An 18,244-nucleotide genomic window follows, 5' to 3' on the forward strand; every position below is an offset into this window, starting at 1 on the left:
ATAAGTGGCAGATATGTGAGAGCAGAATCTAAAACGGGCTCTGCCCGATCACTAAAATGGCCACCCCCTGTCAGAACTACAGATCACAAAATGGCCGACCGCTCAAAACTACAAGTCCCAGAAGCAAGGAACCCTCAGAAGGTGGAGCCGACTCACAGATAAAGGGTCAAGAAAAACCAGGAAGAGGGGAGAGAGTGCTGGAAGGAGCTATGAACAATAGAGAAAGAGAGACTATAGAGATTGGCTGGATTTACCGTGTATGAGCTGGATTGTTTTGGACTTACCTGTTGGCGTTTGGACCTGGACCTACCGAGAACCCGATTCGTGTACCGAACCCTGCTATCCTTGACCTCGCCTACGGCCTGGGTGGACCAGGACAAACACACAGGTACTGTCCTGTTCGAAAGAACTCTCATTCTTGGGTGATTTGGTGACAGTTTACCACTTAGTTTGTGACAAACGCTCCTAACCTTGAAGAGGTTTGCCACACGTGGAGGAGGATGCGGGCATGGACTAACATACCACTGGTTAGGTAGAAAAAAAAAAAAGAAAAAGAAATGTTCAGTTAGCACTCCAAAGGGGAGTCAGGTTTTTTTTTGTTTTGGCTTTGTTTGGTTAGGACAGTTTTTCAGGAAAATGAGTATGGAGGGAGCCATACAGGCCCTGTTACAAGCGGCCGCCCAACAAGAGGCAACTAGAGCTCAACAAATAGTTCATCAGGATGCAATGCGAATGTATCAGGACACGTTACAGATCCAGCACCGCACCAACCAGCTGCTCACAGAAGAGCAAGAGAGAAACACCCGGGAGTTAAGAGAAGGCCTAAAGGGGCTAGCGGACCAAATTGGGGCTCAATTACCAGCTGCAAATACCCAAAGGAGGGCCAATCATTTTCTTCAAAAAATGACAGCGCAGGATGATGTGGAAGCATATCTTACCACCTTCGAAAGGACGGCAGAGAGGGAGAAGTGGCCGAAAGAAGAATGGGCAGGGCTTCTGGCACCATACCTGGCAGGGGACGCTCAAAAAGCGTATTTCGACCTGGAGTTGAAAGATGCACAGGATTACGATAAACTAAAGGGAGAGATCCTGACTAGACTGGGAGTGACTGATACCGTGAGGGCACACCGCTTCCACCAGTGGTCTTACCGACCGGGACAACCCCCGAACACAGATGTTCGACTTGATTCACCTGGCACGGAAATGGTTGCGACCAGAGACCCGGTCATCCGCCGAGATTGTCGAGACCATCGTACTCAACCAGTTTCATCGAGGTCTACCCCAAGAAGTGAGACGATGGGTTGGCCAGAACGAGGTACTTTCCGCCGACCACCTCGTGGGCCTGGTTGAACGGTATTGTACGGCAAGAACAGCTGAGCAGGCACAGGAGGAAAGATTCCCGTTCCCAGGCATGGGCGAACCAGCGAACGGGGTAAGGCTGTCCCAACATTTAGAGGGGGAAGAGAGCAGCGTGGGGCCATGCGGAAAGAATCAGAATCAGGCCAAGACACTAAGGGAAAAAACGGAAACCGGGACTGGGGTCGAGGGGGGTCTCCCCCAACCCCTATTATCTGTTACAATTGTAATCAACCAGGACATATTGCAGCCTACTGCCCTATTAAAGAAGAGCCAATGCAATGTAACCTTGGTGAAAATGAAGATGATATACGGTATGCATGTCCTGTTGTAACCACTGTACTTGAAAGATCAAGAAACAAACATATGTGCAGGGTGAAGGTTGAAGGGAAAGAGGTTGAAGCACTGCTGGATTCCGGCAGTATGCTAACCCTGGTCGTTGCAGGCCTAGTGCCGAATCATAAACTGGATACAAGACAGGATATCAGTGTTACATGCATTCATGGGGATACCCGTCTGTACCCCACGGCCTTAGTGAGCATACAAACAGAGGACGGTCTGCTGGATTATGAGGTCGGCGTGGTCCCAAAGATGCCATATGATGTAATATTGGGTCGAGACTTTCCTAACTTTGCGAAGTTAGGCCACAAGAATGGCATATTTGAGAAGCCAACAACCCTGACCAAGCAGGAAGAAGCATGGGGCCTTCAACCAAAGCCAAGAAAAGAGGTCTCCCAGGGGACAACATCACAGGTGCTAGTAGGGGAGGAGGAGGATGAAGTGGCAAACCTCGCTGATAACGAACAGCCCAGTACTAGTGGGGCTGGGGTCGATCTGAATCCAGAGGACGACGATCTAGAACCAGCAGACCTGGCAGGGTCCTTGACTAATTTTGGGACGGCCCAAAACCAGGATCCAACGCTGCAGCAAGCCAGAGCAGATGTGCAGGTCGTAGATGGTACTCCCATAAATGTTGGGATGATGCCTAATAGTTTTCCCCACTTCATCATGAAAAAGGGTTTGGTGTACAGAGTCTCGAAAATAGGGGTTGATGTGGTGGAACAGTTGTTGGTTCCCACTCGGTACCGGAGGACAGTACTGGATCTAGCTCATGGGCACATTCTGGGTGGACACCTTGGTATCGATAAAACCCGAGACCGGATTGTAAGGAGGTTTTACTGGCCAGGAATTCAAGCTGAAGTGGCTCGGCATTGTGGAGAGTGCCCGGAGTGCCAGTTAACAGCTCCCCGACCAGCTTTAGAAGCCCGTTAGTGCCACTCCCCATAATCGAAACGCCATTTGAGAGGATAGCGATGGATTTAGTGGGCCCACTACCCAAATCCGCCAGAGGGCACCAATACATTCTGGTCATTCTAGATTATGCCACTCGCTACCCAGAAGCCATTCCCCTTCGGACGATGACTTCCAAAAATATCGCAAAGGAATTAGTGCTCTTGTTCACCAGGGTAGGGGTTCCAAAGGAGATCCTTACCGACCAGGGGACCCCTTATGTCCCGCCTTATGGCGGACCTTGTAAACTGTGGCAGGTGAAACAGTTGAGGACATCGGTTTACCATCTCAGACGGACGGGCTGGTTGAGAGATTCAACCGAACCCTGAAGTCAATGCTCAGGAAGGTAATCGATAAGGATGGGAAAACTGGGATTGCATGTTGCCGTATCTGATGTTTGCCATTAGAGAGGTTCCTCAAGCCTCGCTGGGGTTTTCTCCCTTTGAGCTGGTATATGGGAGGCATCCCCGGGAATCTTAGACATCGCCCGGGAAACCTGGGAGCACCAATCCACCCCGTATACTAGTGTCATAGAGCACGTCACGGAAATGCAAGATAGGATAGCCACAGTCATGCCCATCGTCAGAGAGCACATGAGACAAACACAGGAACACCAGCGCACACTTATAACCGGCAGGCTACCCTGAGGGAATTTCAACCGGGAGATAAGGTGTTAGTGCTGATCCCCACGGTAGAGTGTAAACTACTAGCCACATGGAAAGGACCATATGAAGTACTGGAGAGAATAGAGAGGTCAATTATCGGATCCGACAGCCAGGTCGACGGCCCCAGGAACAGATTTATCACATAAACCTGTTAAAAGCATGAGAGAGAGAGAAACACTAATGGTCACATACCCCACACACATTCAGGAGACAGCCGAAGTAAATATTTCACCCACTCTGTCCCCAGCGCAAGTACAGGAAGTAAAGACCCTGATCCAGAAAAACAGAGATGTGTTTTCAGAGGTACCTGGCCGAACTGAGGTTACGGCTCATGATATCGTTTCCTACCAGGGAGAAAAGTGAGTATGAGGCCATATCGGGTACCCGAGGCTCGACGGGCCGCGATTAGAGCAGAGACTGAGAAAATGTTGACAGCTGGAGTGGTCGAAGAGTCACATAGTGAGTGGTCTAGCCCAATTGTGATGGTCTCCAAGCCCGATGGGTCTTTGCGGTTCTGTAACGACTTTCGGAAGGTAAATGAAATCTCGAAGTTTGATGCCTACCCCATGCCCCGAGTAGATGAACTACTGGAGAAAATCGGTCATGCTCGGTACATTACGACCCTTGATCTGACAAAAGGGTACTGGCAAATTCCTCTGACCCCCAGGGCCAAAGAAAAGACAGCCTTGCAACACCTGACGGTTTGTTTCAATACACCGTCATGCCATTCGCTTACACGGGGCCCCAGCCACCTTTCAACGGCTCATGGACAAAGTCCTAAAACCGCACAAAGCATACGCCGCAGCTTATTTAGATGACGTGGGGATCTACAGCCCAGATTGGGAATCCCACTTACCCCGGGTACAGGCAGTGTTAGACGCCCTTAGAAAGGCAGGGCTCACAGCAAACCCTGCCAAGTGTTATGTGGGTTAGAGGAAACAGAGTACCTGGGATACACTGTGGGAAGAGGGTTAATCAAACCCCAACATAAGAAGGTGAAGGCAATTAGAGAATGGCCGAAACCAGTAAATAAGAAGCAGGTTCGAGCCTTCCTAGGGCTGACCGGTTACTACCGAAGTTCATCCCAAGTTATGCCACAGTGGCCGCCCCCCACTTACCGACATGACTAGAGCCAGAGGGCCAAACATGGTCAAATGGGATGAAAGGGCCACCAAAGCATTTAGGACATTACAGGAGGCTCTCTGCTGTAATCCAGTGCTGGTGGTACCAGACTTTGAGAAAGAGTTTGTGGTTCAGACGGATGCCTCAGAGGTCGGCTTGGGAGCAGTGCTATCCCAAGAGGTAGAAGGTGGAACACCCCATCCTGTTTTTAAGCAGGAAGCTGGAACCACGGGAAACCAACTACTCAGTCGTTGAGAAAGAGGCGCTGGCAGTAAAGTGGGCTCTAGAAAGCCTGAAGTACTACCTGCTGGGGCGCCACTTCACCCTCATCAGTGACCATGCCCCACTCACCTGGATGCATAGGGCTAAAGAGAAGAACGCTCGGGTGATGCGGTGGTTTTTGAGTCTCCAACCGTTTCATTTAGACTTGAAACACAGAGCAGGGAAGGAAATGGGAAACGCGGATGGGTTATCCCGCATGCATGCATATTTTGCTGCGGTAGCCCGACCTAGGTCGGATCTAGGGGAGAGATATGTGGCAAAGAAGGGGGTCGAGTGATAAGTGGCAGATATGTGAGAGCAGAACTAATAAACGGGCTCTGCCCGATCACTAAAATGGCCACCCCTGTCAGAACTACAGATCACAAAATGGCCGACCGCCAAAACTACAAGTCCCAGAAGCAAGGGGAACCCTCAGAAGGTGGAGCCGACTCACAGATAAAGGGTCAAGAAAAACCAGGAAGAGGGAGAGAGAGTGCTGGAAGGAGCTATGAACAATAGAGAAAGAGACTATAGAGATTGGCTGGATTTACCGTGTATGAGCTGGATTGTTTTGGACTTACCTGTTGGCGTTTGGACCTGGACCTACCGAGAACCCGATTCGTGTACCGAACCCTGCTATCCTTGACCTCGCCTACGGCCTGGGTGGACCAGGACAAACACACAGGTACTGTCCTGTTCGAAAGAACTCTCATTCTTGGGTGATTTGGTGACAGTTTACCACTTAGTTTGTGACAAACGCTCCTAACCTTGAAGAGGTTTGCCACAGTACCTATGATGAAAATTACAGGCCTCTCTCATCTTTTTAAGTGGGAGAACTTGCACAATTGGTGGCTGACTAAATACTTTTTTGCCCCACTGTATCTCCTCAAGGATGGACAGATACGGCTTTGAAGTATCCACATAAGGCATCATGAGTCCTCATTAATGGTTGTTTTCCCCAAGGGCAAACAGTCAAAGAGCTGGGAGGTTGGTACATGTGGACAGTAAATTGGATTGTGCGTAGAAGGCTTGAATGAGGCAAGCCTGTATCTCTAAGGAAGAGAAAGGCTGGAGAAAGTATTCCATTATTCTATTCCAGAGGTAGACTGATGATTCACATAGTTTAATCCACTGTCATGTATTCGAGGAAACAATGACAATGGTGCATTGTTTTATCCATACAACATTAAGAGGCTGTTTCCAGGGCACAGATTAAGCCTAGTTCGGGAGTAAAAAGCAGGCTCAATGGAAAATCGCCATTGAAAATGTTTTTTAGTCCAGGTTAAATGTAGTAGGGTGTAGCACTATATCAGCAGAGCTACTTCAGTAATAGCTAAATTGCTGCTACAAATGCTTTTAGACTTTTACCTAAGTAGTATTTTACTGGGTGACTTTCACTTTTACTTGAGTAACTTTCTATTAAGGTATCATTACTTTTACTCAAGTATGACAATTGGATAACTATTCCACCATTGTCCTTTCCAAGTTTTCAGAGGGAATGCTGATTTCAAAACTACCCAACGTAACAGCTGCACAAGATTACTAATAAGCCATTTAGACACACACACACACACACACACACACACACACACACACACACACACACACACACACACACACGGCTCCCCCTTCCCACACCTTAAAAGAAAGAGAAAAATATCCATTGGGCTGAAGCTTGAAGCTCATATTTCACCAGTGGACGTGCCGAGCGTGCAGTAGCAGTTTGGGCCTAGCAGTCAGTCCCATTACCTGGAAAGGCCTGCACAGACAATAAAAGCCCATGACCCTGTCTCTCTCTGCCTCTCCACGCCACAGAATTGACTCCACGTCTTCTGCGTCTGCCAGCAGCAACCTCAATACCAATAGTCATCAGTACAGCTGTCTTACATCTGTTAAGCCTAACTTGCTTTTCTACTTACAGATCAGCATGAGTTGGCCATTGGTGGTTGAACAAGATATACTGTACAATATATAATATATATACTATTATGTTTTTTTATGCCTTAGGTGATTGAGCAATATACTGTATGATTAACCAGTTGTTTGGTATTCAGTGTTATGAAATTATGGAATGAATTTATCCACATGTGTAGATAAAGAATGTAGGCAAAAGTCATTTTCCCCTTTTTAAATAAAGATTTTAGGATTTATTCTATTTTTCCCTTTTGATTAAACTCCTATCTGTTTCAGTGTTTAAAAAATGTGTTCTAGCCAATCTGTAGGCTGCCTGAATAATCTTTACAAGTCCACCACTGTGGCGGGCAGGTAATATTGTAATTTCCTATCCTGATGCTAGCCCTGTATTCCCTGTGTGTGTGTGTGTGTGTGTGCGTGTGCGTGTGCGTGTGCGTGCGTGCGTGCGTGTGAGAGAGAGAGATTGTCTTGCTCCCCTCAGGACTGAAAAGATGTTTATCAAAGCTACGTAGCTGGCTAACTGTTGCAATTTGCCCTCTGCAGAAAGGTTCAATTGACTTCTATCGCCTTCTATTGAGTTAGTGGCCATCTCTGGTTTCTACCCCTTCCCTCTCATCTTCCCGCTCTTTCTCTCCCTCCCTCTGTCAGCTACGAAGCTGGGTCCATTAGGAGAGAACTGTTGTTGTCAGAACTGCCATGTTTTATAAACTGAATGTTTTATTATTGTGTGCTGTCCTTGTCTTTGAGTCATCCTGCAAGCCCAAAGATAGAAGACACATGCGCCAAATTGTGTTCTTCTAAACTGGCTAGAGCCATTTATACCTGGACCAAACTTATCTTATTAGAACACTAGCATAGAAAATGTAGCCTGCAGCAAGGGCAGACGCCAACATGTAGGCCAGTCACAACTTAAGTCAGACACAAACTCTGTGGAGGTTTCAGCATCATAACCGCAGTGTAATGAGATCTATAAAAAACACCTGAAACATCTCAGTAGTTTCAACACAACCCTCTTCAAAACTTCTCTAGCTATTACACTCTTAGAAAAAAAGTGCTAAGGAGAACCATACATTCTTCTGTTTGTCCACATAGGAGGGGAAAATGTTTTGGCGCTTCAAAGAACCCCATGTAAATGATTCAACCTATCTGGCTCTATGAAGGGTTCCAGGCCTTTTTTTGAGGGCCTAGTTATCTTCTTCGAGATAGGGGGCGCTCTTTTAATTTTTGGATAAAAAACGTTCCCGTTTTAAACAAGATATTTTGTCACGAAAAGATGCTCGACTATGCATGTAATTGACAGCTTTGGAAAGAAAAAACTCTGACGTTTCCAAAACTGCAAAGATATTATCTGTGAGTGCCCCAGAACTAATGCTACAGGCGAAACCAAGATGAAGTTTCATACAGGAAATGCCCCAGATTCTGAAGGCGCTGTGTTCCAATGTCTTCTTATATGGCTGTGAATGCGCCAGGAATGAGCCTGCCCTTTCTGTCGTTTCCCCAAGGTGTCTGCAGCATTGTGACGTATTTGTAGGCATATCATTGGAAGATTGACCATAAGAGACTACATTTACCAGGTGTCCGCCCGGTGTCCTGCGTCAAAATTATTGCGTAATCTCCAGGTCCATGCGCGTTGCATTTCTTCAGAGGATTAACTAAACTGCCACGGATGACTTATCATCGAATAGATATGTGAAAAACACCTTGAGGATTGATTCTAAACAACGTTCGCCATGTTTCTGTCGATATTATGGAGTTAATTTGGAAAAAAGTTCGCGTTTTAATGACTTAATTTTCGGGTTTTTTCTTACCCAAACGTGATGAAGAAAACGGAGCGATTTGTCTACACAAATAATATTTTTGTAAAAACTGAACATTTGCTATCTAACTGAGAGTCTCCTCATTGAAAACATCTGAAGTTCTTTAAATGATTTTATTTGAATGCTTTTCTTGTTTTTGTGAAAATGTTGCATGCTGAATGCCAGGTGTAATCCTATGCTAGGCTATCAATACTTTTACACAAATGCTTGTTTAGCTATGGTTCAAAAGCATATTTTGAAAATCTGAGATGACAGTGTTGTTAACAAAAGGCTAAGCTTGAGAGCAAATATATTTATTTAATTTAATTTGCGATTTTCATGAATAGTTAACGTTGCGTTATGCTAATGAGCTTGCCTAGAGAATTTACACTCCTGGATACAGGTTTTTTTCGTAGCCAAACAAAACGGAGCGATTTGTTTACACAAATAATATTTTTGTAAAAACTGAACATTTGCTATCTAACTGAGAGTCTCCTCATTGAAAACATCTGAAGTTCTTCAAAGGTAAATGATTTTATTTGAATGCTTTTCTTGTTTTTGTGAAAACAATGCATGCTGAATGCTACGCTAAATGCTACGCTAGCTATCAATAATCTTACACAAATGCTTGTTTTGCTATGGTTGAAAAGCATATTTTGAAAATCTGAGATGACAGTGTTAAGCTTGAGAACTAGCATATTTATTTCATTTCATTTGCGATTTTCATGAATAGTTAACGTTGCGTTATGGTAATGAGCTTGAGGCTGTATTCACGATCCCGGATCCGGGATGGCTAGAATCAAGAGGTTAAACTCTAACACAATGGTGTTAGAAAACTCTGAGTTTACAGGCCACATCGGGCCTGCAAGTCACATTATGCTGGCTTGCAAAGTGATTTCTCTAGATCTTTTATTTTCCTATTGCCATTATTTAGTTTTTTTTCCATGTACATTTTATATCCTGAGATTTTAGACTATTCTGAAAATATTTTTAGTAAGAGGACATTGAGTTTTTAATATTGGTCAGGTATATCAGGTGATCCTTTTTATTTCTGTTTACCAATACTGATACCTGTTATGTTTGGGTCCTGTCTAATTCTTTCTGCAAGCAGGTTCAATTGCCAGTGCAAACAGGAGTGGGAAGAGAAGACATCCCTGTCTAAAGCAATTTCATTAGATCATGAATTATTTGTGTATATTTTAGTTTGAGGATATTTATGTAAGATTTTTATGAAATGTATTATTTCAGCTGGAAAGTTGAAAGATTTCAAAGTTTTGAATAGAAAAGGTCATTCAAAACGGTCAAAAGACTCTTTGGCATCAACAGCCATTATTGATAAATCTACATCTTGTTTTTAGCATATTGAATTAAACTGAAACATGTTCTTGTATTTGTTTGGAAGTGTCTATATATAAGGTCTGGTAAGACTTTTGTCCTTCTATTGCTTATGATGTTTGTTATTATGTCCGTTCTCAAAGGTCTCTATGAACTCTAAGTATCGATTTTAAAAGCTTAGAATTTTTACCACACGACTACAACATTAATTGTGTCCAGCATAAGAGTTTGGCTACCATAAGCGTGTACACAGGTTGCATCATTACATTGCTGTATGGTATATTTTACGTAGTCTTCACAATCCATGCGCGGCATCACAACAAAAAGAATCACGCTACACATTAGCAACTTCTTTGGTGGTTTATCTACTTCCGTGTCTGATACCACACTTCAAAGCAACGCACACAGATGGAAAAATCCAATGCATGCGGCACACTGCACGCAGTACCACACACCGTAAATCTGGCAATCTGGCAGATGAGTCACAGCAGTGTGGACTTCCTCCCATTGAAATGAATGGACTTCCGCCAGAACGCATATGGTTTGACACAACCGGTGTGCACGAGGCTTAACACTATAGCCTACATACACTGTGCCTCTCTTAGGGCTATGGAAGTCATGATATTTTGTCAGGCGGTTATTGTCATGCAAAAGACTGCCGGTCTCACGGTAAAGTACCGTTAATTAACATAAACAAGTTGAGCATCTCCAGGACTCCACAAATACACGCCACATACAAGCTGCTGATGCGTGCCTTTGGAACATCTACATTTAAAAAAGTATAATAAATAAATTGAATATAAACCATAACAATAAATCCATTATTTATTTTACGCAGGTCTAAAGAAACATAATATGAAGGACATTTATTTCAGAAGAACAAAATATGAGTTGGCCTACTGTATGTTATCTGGGTATGCGCCTTGCCATAGGCTGTAGCTTGTTCATTTAGCAGACAAGATATGCTTATATGCCCTGTGCCATTATTTTATATTATACCACAGCATTGTTGAATACTCGTTTCTGATTGGCTAGAAGGGCATTCTAGAGTGGACATTAAAACCAGATAAAGGGACAGTTGGCAAAGATTTTGGGACAGCTTGCAATCATGACGCAGTAAGCGTCTACACACTTGCTACTTACTACAAAGTTACAGAACCACACACACCGACATTTAATACATTGTAAACACTTAGGAAAGACTTAGCTAGGTAGCTAGCATTGATTTGTTTTTGCAGAGACATATTTTTTTTGGAGCAACTGATGACCTAACCATTAATTTCTCTGGTCCCTACTGCAGTGTTGCAGTCATGACGCAAGTGGCGCTATGCTGTCAAATCACGTTTCTAGGTTGACCAGCTGTTTTCAGCAACTGATATTTTGGCAGGTTTGCTAGCAACAAACTATTTAGCTAACTTCTAGCCTAATTTTGGATTTGCCGTGCGATCTCCTCGTAATGAACACTGTCAAGTGTCCTGACAAGAAGGCAGATATTGTTATGGATGTATCCAAATGAATGTCAATCGAAAACAGCTACTGTCCATTTCGTTGTGAAACAACATCCACATCGACAATGTGTTCCACACAGTTTCAACCTGTTGTTGAAACTTCTATCTATCAATCCAACTCAATAATATAAGATTTTAATCACAATGCATTTTGTGTGTATTACACAATTTTCTGTCTTTATCACGCATTGTGTACATTACACGAACTCCACTTTGTTGTGGCTAACATTAGCTAGGCTAGCTATGTGGCTAACGTTAGTTTGTTACGGGTGATGGATATGTCATGTGATCCCAGTTTTTGCGATCCCTCCAAATGTAAGCAGACGTTTGCTTAAAAACAATATAATTCTGGTCAGCATCCTCATTGATAAATCTGCTGCAACAAAGGCTACATCAATGTGCCAACACTGGCCATATTATTGCCCAACTGGGACATCATGGCATGTGCATGGCACCCAGTACAGGCAGTGCAAGTATGCTGCAAATCTTTTCTGAATGAAGCAGCAGGGAGGGCTGTAATTGAGTGCCTCCCCTCCCTTCCCATCTCCATTCCCACAAGGTAGGCTAAAGTAGTTGAAAAAATACTGGCAACATAAATGTGATCGATATACTGTCCTTTTCCCTTTATCATACAATTATTTGTTGGGTAGTTGTAGATTTAGGCCTCTATCGCGGAAATTCAGCGTTACAGCATGATTGATATTTAAATATAATGTTCCGTGTTAGCAGAGACTGCATTCAAGGTAAACACTGCATATGTCGGCAAAATCGGAAATGACCTTTACATTTCTAGCATGCAATCTGTAAACTTCAGCGATACAGATTGAATAGAGCCCTTAGGCCTACACTTGATCACGAATGGGTAAAACGGGACTTTCGAATTCAACTTGGCTATTGGGCTACGATTTAGTGGAAACAGTCTGCATTCAAAACAATGCTGTTTGAGGTTATTACTAGTGTTAAGATCCTAGGTCTATTTTATTAAGAAATTGCAAATAATGATTCCCTTATCCCCCGATGTTTCATATATCAACACAGCATGGACAGTGAATTGACAAGAAACGACAGGCGTTTTTAGACCCCACTTTCCTAGACAGCCGATAGATATCCACTTACCATAATTGAAAATAACAAAGCAACAATGCTGACGGGCCAGACAGGGCAGAAGCAGGACAATATGACCAGTATGAGGTAGTCTTTGGGCTTTTGCGCTTCTTGGACCGCGGCGTTTCCGATGGAAGATGTGCAACTGCGACTCAAACTGACCCGGGACGGGGAAAGGGGGGCAGCAGCAAGGTGCCCTGCAGAGCCCGACCTAAAGGGCAAACTGTGGCCGTTCTGATCTACATCCAGGTTTTTGTCGCTCCCCACGTTGACTGTGAAGGAGGAGGACATTTTCATACCGTTGCCGCCAGCGGGCTCGGTGGTCACGGGGCTGAGAAGTTTCTCCGTCTCCTGAGACTCGTTGGCGGGTGCGCGACCGCTCTCTCCCAGGTTAGATTTCTCGAATTCAGTGTCTATGTTGATTGCCATTTCTTCAAAATCCAAAATATTTAAATTAGTTTCCAATAGAGGAAAACAATGCCTACTCGTGTAAAGTACTAAGACTGGTTATAGTGGTGCTATATTCCCATTCTTTGACCTGATAAAAAAATATATAGTTTAATTTATTTTTCGATTTTACAATACACTCTAAGACTATGACTACGCACTGTAACCAATTGCGTGGCAAGTTGATATATATACTAATGCACCATTTAGGTTGGCTATGTCAACCACATGCGTTATAAATCAACCCCCTTCAATTAGAGATAAAACATATAGTTGTATTTTCCCGTTGGATTTTCGCATAATTCCTCCGCTAGAATCAAGAATGCCTTCCGCCTCAATTCCGCATTTCCATTCAATCCATACGCGCTATCGGAAAGCGATCTCCTCTGAAATGTGCACTCCCTCTCTCCATCTGTAACGCCAGACCCAAAGAACAAATCACTCAGTGAAGCGCCTGTCGCCTGCCTTTTCAATCCCACCGCGATCCACAATTATTACCAGCTTTATATATCACTTAAATAAACGTTTTCTTTTTCATTCAAAGTAAAAAAGAATGACGGAATGAGATTATTTTCAAACAAATATACCCCTAGAAACAGAGAAAGTGAGTTTGTGTCCTGTGTGTTGTTCCGCAACGGGTCGTGTGTCAAGACTGTTTCTCACGCTGCAGCAAGAGAGCCACTGGGATGAACTTGTAGCAGAGCAGTGCGGCGCCCCCTCCCCGTACCACTCCTCTCCTCCCCTTTCTTTCTCTCCTTCCGTCCTTCCCAACATCAGCACCACTATGGAAGCGCGCCAGGAGCAGTAGAGGCAGGGCAGAATCTCTCTGGCGCTTTGATCCCCGCGTGGGACGCCTCAAAGCCTCTTATAATATAGGCTAATATAGGCCACTTATACTATTCACATTTTTCAAATTTATAGATATATCATTGATGATCTTAGGTTTGTTTGTGTAGATTTGCTCAATGTCCCAAGGACACGCTTGATTGAAAATGTGTACACCGTGTGGTAGGAATGTTCATTGTCTTTCACTATGCCCCCTTTACGCAGCAGGTCAGGAACCTTATATAGCCTACTGGTAAATTAATACCAAATCAATAACTTACCAGGGGGTTGGTTTTATTTGTGGATACTGACATAGAAACTTTGTAGTTCAACCTTGAATTTAGGCTTCCATCCACATTCTGTATCGACTGATTATAAACAGTGGGTACACTTTTTCGGGTACAGAATTTAAAGCTGTAACTAGATTGAAACTATGTAGAGCCCTAAAGTGCTTAATGTAATGATAAATGTTGTGTTTTCGGTTGCTATGGTCCAAAGCGAGGACCTATGACAAGTGAGGGCAGTTGGATGTTTTCTGTTTTTGTGTCCTACACTCTTAAAAAAGGTTCCTTATATGACCCAAAAGGGTTATTATATTGCTTGCTTCATATATGGATCAGAACCTTAGATGTTCTTCTTCACTGAACCAAAATGGTCCCATATGGTTCCCTGCATGGTGACATTTATGAATTATGGCTACTATTATTAAATAGAAATACTTTTTAATAACAATATAATTGAATAAACAATTAAATAATGGACAATAGAATAAATACTAGCATCGTTTTTAGAATGTATTGTCATTATATGCATTGGTGGGCAGGAAGGCATGACTTTGTTTGAATGATGGCCCACATCAACTCTGGCTGACTTCTTTACAATACAATATAATGCAAAACAATGCAACTTTGTCCAGTTACAGGGAACAATTAAAATGTGTCTTCTGCTCCGTTCTCATTCCCCCAAACGGCAAACCTCAAACATACAGTTTAGATGTGCACGTGTTTAAGTTGCAGTGCCCCTGGACGAAGAGCACATTGTGTGGTTAAGGGCCTTGCTCAAACATACCTGAATTTGTCCAATAGAAACTCTTGTTTGCGACTGTTGGATTACACCCTAAATCAGCTAGATGCAGGCAAGAGTGTGCAAGGCAGTATTGAATGTATCACTGTCTGTCACCTTGATTACTCAAATGTCTCTCGACCTGTGTGCACCTACGCTGTAAACTTTCATTCATAGGCTCAGTTGTAGCCACCTCATGATGGGCATAGGGACATTATGAGTGTCATGTAGTAGCCTAAACCGATTGAGCTGGGTGAATGGAATATGAATGACATCCAATATGTTGTAATAGAAAGATGCTCCATGCTCCAAAAAAAGAATCGTCCTCCCTCATCTTAAAGAGCACCGACCGCCACTGGCAGACATACAGTATATAATTACTATGATGTAGAAGACCAATACATGCAGTTGTTGTCAGCAGCAGCCGAAAGAGAGATCCTCTGCCTCTGATGGTCCTGGGTTAATGACAGACTGAGCAAAACATAGATAGTGTGTTAAAAGTAATGTAATGATTAACTAGGCTATTGTATCATCAAGACTTATTATACATCATTTATTATAAATCATTTATACATACCTCCTCTCAGTCAGCAACGGTCTTCAAATGGCTTTATGAAACATGGTCCCCTTAATTGACTCCATACTGAAATACTGAAATAAAAGTATCAATTAGATCATTGCCAATGCTTTATTTGGCATGTCCCATAATAACAAATAATGTTAAGTTAAAAGAGTTAACTGGCTAACTTGTAAAGTGGTAAATTAAAGTAGCCTAGCTAGATTTTTCTGTTTAGCTAGCTAAGTTAGCTAGCTTACAAACATGCTCAAATTCTAATAACGTTTCAACTTTTTTTTTAAATAATCTAGCCTATCATATTACTTTGGCTTCATATATTTGAATTAAAAAATGTACTTTGCTTATCTTAATACATTGAAAAACAACATGCTTATTGATAGGCTAGGCCAGTGTTTCCCAACCCTGGTACTTGAGTACCCCCAAAACAACATGCTTATTGATAGGCTAGGCCAGTGTTTCCCAACCCTGGTACTTGAGTACCCCCAAAACAACATGCTTATTGATAGGCTAGGCCAGTGTTTCCCAACCCTGGTACTTGAGTACCCCCAAAACAACATGCTTATTGATAGGCTAGGCCAGTGTTTCCCAACCCTGGTACTTGAGTACCCCCAAAATAACACATTTATATTGTAACCTTGGAAAGCACACCTTATTCAGCTTGTCAACTAATCATCAAGTCTACAATGAGCTGAATGAAGTGTGTTTGTCAAGGACTACAACAAAACTGTGTACTGTTGGGGGTACTTGAGGACCAGAGTTGGGAAACACTGGGCTAGGCTATTTGCAAATTGGTTCAACCATCTTCCTCTTGCGTTGTCATGCTGGAATGGAAGTTGATTTTTGAATGGGAATGGCAGTTACATTTTGAATTGATCAAAAGGTTCTTTATAGAACCACTTTTTATCTAAGAGTGTATAGTCCAAGTTAAAATGCAGGTAATAATCAGGAACAAACATTATTTCCCATTGACCCCCAGTATGAAACTGCCAACTTCATCATCGCATTTGTTTTCAGAAATAACAAAACATGCCGAAAAGCTGTGGTTGTTCAATGTACATTTAACAAGGTAAAAAATCCCGAACTATGGTTTGCAATGCTCCCATGTAGAGAAATAGAGCCTGGGAGAAGAGCCTATACATCATGGGAGAGTGGGAAATGTGGAGCCCCGGTGTCCAAGTACACTACACGTAGATGTGTGTGTGAAAACACTTCATCACTGGTAAGACATTTCACTTGTTTAGTATAGTCTGTTTGTAACTCCACTCACTACTTGCAGCTGTATAGTCCGTCTGTGTGTGTTGTTGGCCTTGGCTAGATGAATGTTCTGGTTGGTAGCTGGTCGGCAGCACTCACTCACATGGCTGCTACCTGTCATGAAAAGGGACATGAGGGTAGTGAGAACGCTCGGGAGCAGGCATTGTTGAAATGTAATCTTTAGACATGTAGTACTTTTCTTAAATGTAGTTTGTAATTTACTAAAACAAGCAGACAAAAAGAAAATTGCATTTGAAAAAGGTAAAGTTTTTGCTGTAACCTAGGTAACCACAGGTTATTTTCCACGCAGGTAGGCACGCATCCACGCATGTATGCAGGGCAGCGACGTTCTATTTTATACAGACCGGGACTATGCTTTTATTAAACACATTATTTCCTCTTGCTTCTATCTAGCATTTAGTTTGCAACAGCATAGTATGAACCTTTCTGTTTGCCACTCAGACCTCTGCAACAATGTTGCAAAATATGATTTATTTCAATCTCCCCCTGCCATAGAGACGTAACGTGTCAGACATCCAATAGACATTTTTTTGACCATGTGAAATCATGAAGCTGCATCATTATGTCACTTGTGCGCCCTCTCCGGCCTCTAGGTCACCAGACTGCTGATTCTTGTGCACACCTGTCACCATCGTCACACGCACCAGCACCTCATGACACTCACCTGGACTCCATGACCTCCTTTGATTACCTTCACTATATTTGTCAACCCCCTTGGTTCTTTCCTCAGGTGCTATTGACTCTGTTTCATGTCAGTGCGTTGTTTGTGTTTCTTGTTTTATGTACCGTTTATTTATTAAACACTCACTCCCTGTACCGGGGAGGCCTCAGCCGGCTCGTCAGGCTCTCACACCTCAGACGGTTCGTCAGGCTCTCACACCTCAGACGGTTCGTCAGGCTCTCACACCTCAGCCGGCTCGTCAGGCTCTCACACCTCAGCCGGCTCGTCAGGCTCTCACACCTCAGACGGTTCGTCAGGCTCTCACACCTCAGACGGTTCGTCAGGCTCTCACACCTCAGACGGTTCGTCAGGCTCTCACACCTCAGCCAGCTCGTCAGGCTCTCACACCTCAGACGGTTCGTCAGGCTCTCACACCTCAGCCGGCTCGTCAGGCTCTCACACCTCAGACGGTTCGTCAGGCTCTCACACCTCAGACGGTCACACCTCAGCCGGGCCAGGCTCTCACACCTCAGCCAGGCTCTCACACCTCAGCCGGCTCGTCAGGCTCTCACACCTCAGACGGTTCGTCAGGCTCTCACACCTCAGACGGTTCGTCAGGCTCTCACACCTCAGACGGTTCGTCGGACTCTCACATTTTTTGTTAATACTAGAAAGGGTTCTTTAATCTCATCAAAAAATCTAAAGGTTCTTTAAATCTAAAGGTTATTTTTTCTAAGAGTGTACAGAGAATGTGATATGACAAATAGGGGATTCCCTGAATGAAAGTGAGCTCGCTGTATGGCATCGACCTGATACTCTACACACATACATGTGGCTCTCAGACATTTATCCAATTATATTACGTAACTTAATGGAGCCAGCTGTGGGTGGGTGGGTGTGCTGTCTATCATGCTATTGTGGGAGTGTCTCCATCACTAACCTGTATGTGACCCCTATCTATCACTCAGACACTGCAATTACCTATCATTCCTTTCACAGCAAACTGATCCTTCATGTTACCATGCAGGCCATCAGAAGGCATATCA

General features: G+C 43.6%; 1 protein-coding gene across 1 annotated transcript in view; it reads right to left on the reverse strand.

The window, feature by feature from the left end:
- LOC115141769 (trafficking regulator of GLUT4 1-like) overlaps nucleotides 1-13,515 on the reverse strand; it is a 20,973-nt gene extending 7,458 nt beyond the window's left edge. The window contains exon 1 of the mRNA XM_029680950.2: nucleotides 12,364-13,515. Coding sequence (XP_029536810.1) covers nucleotides 12,364-12,780 — 417 coding nt within the window. The 5' untranslated portion in view covers nucleotides 12,781-13,515. The remainder of the gene's footprint in view (nucleotides 1-12,363) is intronic.
- Between the last annotated feature and the right edge of the window lie 4,729 nt (nucleotides 13,516-18,244).

The sequence above is a fragment of the Oncorhynchus nerka genome, linkage group LG14 (assembly GCF_034236695.1).
Source record: "Oncorhynchus nerka isolate Pitt River linkage group LG14, Oner_Uvic_2.0, whole genome shotgun sequence".
NCBI lineage: Eukaryota > Metazoa > Chordata > Actinopteri > Salmoniformes > Salmonidae > Oncorhynchus > Oncorhynchus nerka.